We start from the raw sequence: 7500 nt of genomic DNA on the forward strand, positions 1-7500 counted from the left end.
GTTATTATTATAATTATTATTACTATTATTACTGGTAGCTTTGATAGTAGTGATACCAATATCATCATTATCATTATCGTTAATACTATATTTTTTTCAGAACAAATAAAAAAAGACATTTCTCAACCTGAAATCCACTCCCAACTAGTTACCCCTTCCCTCCACATACGCAACACTCCATCATAGATCTAAACCACATAGAATTTTTTTTTTTAAATACCCACATAGCCAACACATACCTCATAACACTAAAGAACACCTCACCTTGTCTCTTGTTATCATAAACCTCAAACATAATTCTCTTTCCCACACCCCATCATGCAATCCATATTAATGACACACACTTCAATACATCTCGTACAAGCGACGTCCACTCCTCTCCATGATTCTGCCATCACATTAATCAAAGAAGAAGGAGTAGGGGGATGGAAGCGATGGAGAGACTATAATAAAGAGGACATGCTAGAGAAAGGGGGTAATGGAAGACAGTGCTTTACGGGGAAGAGGGAGAGGGAGAGGAAGGTGAGATGCAGAGGAAGATGGGAGGGAGGAGAGGGAGGGAGAGAGAGAGGGAGGGAGGGAGGGAGGGAGGGAGGGAGGGAGGGTGAGAGGGAGGGAGGGAGGGAGGGAAGGAGGGAGGGAGGGAGGGAGAGAAATAGAGATAGAGGGATGGAGAGAGAGAGAGAGAAAGAGTGAGTGAGTGAGATAGAGAGGTAGATGGATAGATAGATAGATTGGTAGATATATAGAGAGATAGAAGGAGAGAGAGAGAGAGAGAGAGAGAGAGAGAGAGAGAGAGAGAGAGAGAGAGAGAGAGGGAGAGAGAGAGAGAGGGAGGGAGAGAGAGAGAGAGAGAGACGGAGAGAGAGGAAGAGAGGGAGAGACAGAAAGACAGGAAGATACAGGGAAAGAGGAAAGTAAAGAAATATAGATATACAGAGAGATAGAGAGAGATAAAAGCAGAGAACGAGAGAGAGAGAGAAACAAGAACCAAAAACAAAACCACAGGAAAAGAGGAAAGGAGAAAAAATCATTCATTCAAAGTAGCGACTCCACATGATACGGCAAGACCCCAGAGAATGATAAATCCCTACCTTTTTTTTTTTTTCCTTCTCTTTCACGCCCACAGATCCCCGGGGGCCTGGACTACGGCGTGTGGGTGGTGAGTGTGGGCGGAGGGAACATCATCATCTTCATCTTCTGGCTCTTCTCCCCAGCGTTCCGTCGCGCCATGGAGGAAACGCTTCACAACCGGGTTAGTGTGGTGCAATGAAGGCTCTTACCGGAAATGGGTGTGTGTGGGTGTGGGTGGAGTTGTGTGGGTGTGTGTGGATGTGTGGGGGTGTGGGTGTGGGTGTGGGGGTATGGGTGTGTGGAGGGGTGGAGTTGTGGGTGGAGGTGGGTATGGGTGGAGTTGTGTGTCGGTGTGGGTGTGGGTGTAGTGTTGTGTGGGTGTGGGTGGAGTTGTGTGGGTATGGGTGTAGTTGTGTCGGTGTGGGTGTAGTTGTGTAGGTGTGGGTATAGTTGCGTGAGTGCAGTTGTGTGGATGTGGGTGTAGCTGTCTGGGTGTAGTTGTGTGCGGATGTAGATGTTGTTGTGTGGGTATGGGTGTTTGTTTGTTGGCGTGTTTGTTTGTTTGAGTGAGTGTGTGTATGCGCATATGTTAATGAGTGTGTACGTTTGTGTGTTTGTGCGTGATTATTTGTTAATGTGTGTGTGAGCTCGTATGTCTGTCTGTATGTATGTCTTTATGTGCATGTATGTGCTTCCCTGTGTTATATTTGTGTTTGTTGTGTTGTGTGTCTGTGTTTGTGTCTATGCAAGGTCTGAGGATTTTCTGAAACAAGTTCACAGACAAGCAATATATCTCCAAACCCCGGATACATTTCCTCCATGTTTTTAAAAGAGAGAGAGAGAGAGAGAGAGAGAGAGAGAGAGAGAGAGAGAGAGATAGGGGGGGAAGAGAGAGAGAGAGAGAGGGGGGGGAGAGAGAGAGGAAGGGAGGGAGAGAGAGAGAGGGGGGGAGGGAGGAAGAGAAGAGAGAGAGAGAGAGGGTGAGATGAGAGAGAGAGAGAGAATTGAGGAGAGAGAGAAGAGAGATGAAAGGGTGAGTTGGAGGGAGGGAGGAAGGAAGAGAGAGAGGGGAAAGGGGGGGGGGAGAGGGGGAGGAAGAGAGGGGGGGGTGAATAAGAGGGACAAGAAGAGAGAGAGACGGAGAGAGAGAGAGAGTAAGAGAAAGAGATAGATAGATTGATAGATAGATAGATAGAGAGAGAGAGAGAGAGAGAGAGAGAGAAAGAGATAGATAGATTGATAGATAGATAGATAGATAGATAGAGAGAGAGAAGGGGATGAGAGAGAGTGAGACAAGGGGAAAGTGAGAGAGATAGGAGGAGAGAGAGAAGAGAGAGGTGAGAAGAGAGGAGATGAGAGTGAGACAGAGAAAGAGAGAGAGAGAGGAAAGGGAAAGGTGGAGGAAGAGGGAGAGTAGGGTGGGGGGGAGGAAGAGAGAAGAGAGAGAAGAGAGAGAGAAGAGAATAGAACAGGATTTTTAAAAAGGGGAGGGAGGAGGATGAGAGGGAAACGGAGACTGGAAGATAGAGAGAGAGAGGAGGAAAGCGTGAGAGAGAGGAATGGGGAAGAGGTGAGGTGAAGAAGTAGAGAGGAAGGAGAGGGAGGAGGATGTGAAGGAAGAGAGGAAGGATGGTGGAGAAGAAGCGCCGAGGAAGAGTGGAAGAGGAAAGAAGGAAAGGTAGGAAGGGAAGTGGAGTGAAGGAAGGAAGGAAGTGAAGAAGGAAAATTATAGGAGTGGAGAGTGGAAGAGAGAGAGGAAGGAAGGAAGGAGAGAAGTAATGAGAGAGTGGAAGGAAGTAGAGAGTTAGAGAGAGAGAGAAGGAAGAGTGGAATGGAGTGGAGGAAGAGATGTGAGAGAGGGGGGGAGGGAGAGAGAGGAGAGATGGAGAGAGTGGCGTGGGGAGGGGAAAGGGAGGAGGGAAGAAGGAGGAAGGAGAGAGAGAGAGAGAGAGAGAGAGAGAGAGAGAGAGAGAGAGAGAGAGAGAGAGAGAGAGAGAGAGACAGGAAAAAAAAGCGAGTTAGAGAGAGAAAAGTCGACAGATAGATAGATAAACAGGTAGATATAGAGAGACTAAAAAAAATATACCCTCTTTCGCCACCCCATCACCCCCCCCCCCTCCTTCCTTCCTTCCAGGTGTGTTGCGGGAACGTCTATTACGATGAGGGCGATGACGTCAGCCTCTCCCACCTCTCCCACAACGGCGAGCACCTCTGGAAGGCTGGCCAGCACCAATGCACGCCCCATACCCCCGCCTGCCCGGTCGCCGCCCACGCCCACAGCGGCCCCTCCGAGCTCGCCCACACGCCCGCGCCCCTCCACCGAAGCATGGGCGCCCTCAGCTGCAACGCCACGCCCCGCCACCTCGTCAATGGGCGGACACCGGGCCCGGCGGGAAGGAACAACGGCGCTGGGGACATCGAGGTTGGAGAGAAGTTCTGGGGAGAGGTAAGAAGGGGGAGGGGGCTGGGGAGGGGAAGCGGTGGGGGAGGGGAGGGGAGGGAGGGAAGGGGATGGGAGGGATGGGGAGGTAAGAGGGGGAAGGGGGGGGAGGGGAAGGGGGGAGGGAAGAGGGGGAAGGGGAGGGAGGGGAAGGGGGGAGGTAAGAGGGGGAAGGGGAGGGAGGGAGGGGAGGGGAGGGAGGGGGAGAGGTAAGAAGGGGGAGGGGTAAGAGGGGAAGGGGTGGGGGAGAGGTAAGAAGGGGGAGGGGATGGAGGAGGGGAGGGTGGAAAGGGTGAGGGAATGGAGGGGAGGGGTGAGGGATGGGATGGGGTTGAGGGATGGGGGTGGTGAGGGATGGGATGGGGAGGGGATGGGGAGGAAGGGGGAAGGGGATGGGATGGGGAGGGGAGGGAATGGGGGTGAGGGAAAGGGATGGGAGGGTGGAAAGGGTGAGGGAATGGGGGGGAGGGGTGAGGGATGGGGGTGAGGGAGGGGAGGGGAGGGATTGGGGTGAGGGAGGGGAGAGGAGGGGATGGGATGGGGTTTGGGGGAGGGGAATAGTTCTCGGGAGAGGTAAGAGAGGGATTGGGGAGGGGATAAGGGATGGGAGGGAAGGGGAGGGGAGGAGAGGGATCGGGTTGAGGGAGGGGAGAGGATGGGAGCGGAGGGGAGGGTCGAGAGGGGAGAGAAGGAAGGGGGAGGGGGGTTGAGTGAGGGGAATAGTTCTTGGTAGAGGTAAAAGGAGGATGGGGGAGGGGTTAAGGGAGGGGAGGGGAGGGGAGAGGTATGAGGGGGATGGGGGGATTGAGTCTGGGGTGGAGGGATTGAAGGAGGGGAGGGGAGGGAGGTAAGGATAGGAGGGAAGAGGATTAGGATGTAGGGTTATAAGGACGAGTGAGAGAGGGAAGGAAAATAGGGAAGGATAAGATTTAAGGTGATAGGAGGAAGGGAGGGAAGAGCGGGAGGAGGAGGGGAAGAGGAGGGAGGAGAGACGTTCCAGGAAGAGCTAAGGGGAGAGAGGGAGGGCGGGAAGAGGGGGAAAGGAGGGAAGGGAAGAACGTGGGTAGAGGGGGGAGGAGTGGGCGACAGGGGGGTTAAAGGGGAAGGAAGGGGAAGCAGGGAGGAGGGAGGGTAACACGAGAGTAATTCCGGGAAGAGGAAAGAGGGGCGGTGAGGCGGTGGGGGTTAGGGGGGTAGGGAAGGGAGAGGAAGAGGAAGAGGAGGGGGAGTAGGGACCGCGAGGAGGGAGAAGGGAGAAGGAAGGAATAGTAGGAAATAGGGGGGGGGGGGAGTAAGTTAGTAAGGGACCGCGAAGAGAGGAGGGAGAGAGGAAGGCGGACGAGGGGAGAAGAAGGGACGGTGTGAGAAGGAAGGAGGGGAGTAGGAGAAAGAGAAGGGGAAGTAATCAAAGAAGGGAGGATAGGGGAGGGAAGAGAAGAGTAAGTGTAAAAGAAGGGGAAAGACGAAGAAACGAGGGTGAGGATAAGGACGGGAAGATGAGGGGGATAAAGGAGGAGAGTGAGGAGAGAGGCGGAAACAGTAGTTCCCTAAGTGGACGGTGGAGAGATAGGCAGTGGAGTTGGGGGTGGGTGGAAGGAGAGCGAAGAAGCGATGAGAGAGTGGAGGGGGGGGTGGGTGTAGGAGGGATAAGAGTGAAGAAGGGGAGGAGGGGAGGGGGGCGGCGGGGAAGAGGTGGAGGGGGCGCGGGGAGTAGGTGGAGGGGGAGGGGGAGAGTGTGGAGGGAGAGGGGAGGGGAGGGGGAGGGTGGGGGTGTGAGGAGGAGATGGAGGGAAAGAGATGAGGGGAGATAGACAGAAAAGCCCCCCCCCAGGTTCCCGCTTGTCATTTCGTGGTAGGTATTCGTCCTGGCATTAAACAGTACCTGGACACAGGATATACCAGGAGGGGAGTTGATGAGATTAGCAAGGAATGGGTTGGTGATTAAGAGAGGAAGGGGGGAGGAGGAGGGGGGAGGAGGGGGGAGGTGGAAGAGGAGGAGGAGGGAGGAGGAGGTGGAAGGGGAGGAGGAAGGAGGAGGTGGAAGGGGAGGAGGAGGGAGGAGGTGGGGGGAGGTGAAGGGAGGATGAGAGAATGAAAGAGAGAGAGACAGAGAGAGAGAGAGAAAGAGAGACAGAGACAGATACAGAGAAAGAGAATAAAAAAGAGAGGAGGAGAGAGATGGAAGGGAAGCGAGGGCGATCCCCCCCCCCCCCCCCCCACTCCACCCCCCCCCCCACCCCCCCCCCCCCCGGGGGAGAGGGAGCGAAAGAAATAGAGAAAACAAAATATAGAGAGACAGAGAGACAGAGAGAAAGAGAGAGAGAGAAAGAGCAATAAACAAGTACCAAGCTGCAGATCGATAAGCTAATCAGATGGATTACGAAAACCAGAACCAGTGAGCAGAAGAGGAAGCGATGACACAGGCAAATGTGGCGAAATGAGGAGGAGGAGGAGGAGGAGGAGGAGGAGGATGGATGGAGGGGAAGGAGGAGGAGGAGAGGGGAGGGGGAGGGAGGGTGGGGGGGGGAGGGTGGTGGGGAGGAGGGGATGGAGGAGGAGTGGTGGACGTGGAGGGTGGAGGGGGAGGGCGGGAGGGAGGAGGGTGTGGAGGGAAGGAAAGAGGGAGGGAGGGTTAGGTTAAGGTGGGAGGGGGGAGGATGGAGGTCTCCGAGGAGGGGGGAAAAAAAGGGGAGGAAGGGAGGGATAGGGAGTTAGCGGGAGGAAGGATGGAGGGGGAGGAAGGATGGAGGGGAAGGAGGGAGGTTAAGGTGGAGGGGGAGGATGGACGGAGGGGAAGGAGGGAGGTTAAGGTGGAGGGATGGGGAGAGGGAGGCGAAGCGGAGAGGAAAGGAAGGAAATAAATGCGAAACGGAGGGAGGGATGAGGTAGGGGAGGGGGGATGGGGAGGGGCGGGATGAAGGAAGGATGGAGGGGGAGGAAGGATGGAGGAAGGGAGAGGAGGGAGGGGAGGATGAAAAGGAAGAGGATGGAGGGGGGAGGAGGGTGGGGGGCTAGGAGGAGGAGGAGGGAGGGGAGGATTGCAAAGGAAAGAGGAATGGAGGGGGAAGGAAAAAGGGAGGGAGGAAGGTTGGAGGTGGGTGGAGGATGAAGGATAAGGTGGAGGGGAAGGAAGAAGAGAAGAGAGGGGAGGACTGATGGAGGAGGAGAATGATAGAGGAAGGGGGGGAGGGAAAAGGAAGGAAGGAGGGGGGGGAAGGGAAGGGTTGGAGGGGGGAAGGGTGGAGGGGGAGGGGGATGGAGGAAGGTGGAGGAAGGATGGAGGGGGAGGAGGAGAAGGAAGAGGATGGAGGGGGAGGAGGAGAAGGAAGAGGATGGAGGGGAGAGTAGGAGGTGTGAGGGGAGAGGATGGAGGGTGTGGAGGAGAGGGGGAGAGGATGAAGGTTAAGGTGGAGGGGAAGGAGGAGGGGGGAGGGGGAGGAGGAGAAAGAGGAGGAAGAGGAGGAGGAGGAGGAAGGAGGTGTGGTGTGAGGAGGGGTTGAAGGAGAGGAGGTGAGGTTGAGGTGGTAGGAGGGGTTTTGGGGTAGGAGGGGAGAGGGGAGATGTTGGATGTAGGGGCAAGGAGAAGAAAGAGGTACGGCGTGAGGGGAGAAAGAGGAAGGCAAAGAGGAAAGGAAAGCGGGGAAAAGGAGAGATAAAGAGGAAGGAAAGTGGATGGTGGGGGAGGAGGAAGGAAGGGGGAGGGAAAAGAAAGAGAAAAAAGAAAGGAGAAGGAGGATGGAGGAGAGGATGATGAGAAGGAGGGAGAAGAAGAACAGAAGAAAGAGAAGGGAAAGAGAGCAAGAACCAGATCGAAAGAAAACCGACGACGAATTGTGATAAAAAAAATAATAATAAAAAATAAAAAAGATTTAAAAAAGACGCAGCAAAATTTCTAACGGAAAACTCTCCCCCTTTAGTCTCGCTATCATTATCATTTATCCTTATTTCCTAATCGATTTTTCTCGTTATCTAATGTCCCTAGCGGT

At 54.4% G+C, this 7500-nt stretch overlaps 1 protein-coding gene across 1 annotated transcript in view; it reads left to right on the forward strand.

Annotated features, from left to right (window-relative positions):
- The window catches only part of LOC122249442 (trace amine-associated receptor 1), a gene marked incomplete in the record, with an annotated part of 50827 nt that overhangs the window by 38063 nt on the left and 5264 nt on the right, over positions 1-7500 (forward strand). Inside the window, 2 exon segments of the mRNA XM_086542645.1 lie at positions 1130-1255; positions 3209-3520. Of these exon segments, the coding sequence (XP_086398771.1) occupies positions 1130-1255; positions 3209-3520 (438 nt within the window).

Source organism: Penaeus japonicus, unplaced genomic scaffold (assembly GCF_977035675.1).
Source record: "Penaeus japonicus unplaced genomic scaffold, GWHDUDI00000001_assembly GWHDUDI00000001, whole genome shotgun sequence".
NCBI classification, from domain to species: domain Eukaryota; kingdom Metazoa; phylum Arthropoda; class Malacostraca; order Decapoda; family Penaeidae; genus Penaeus; species Penaeus japonicus.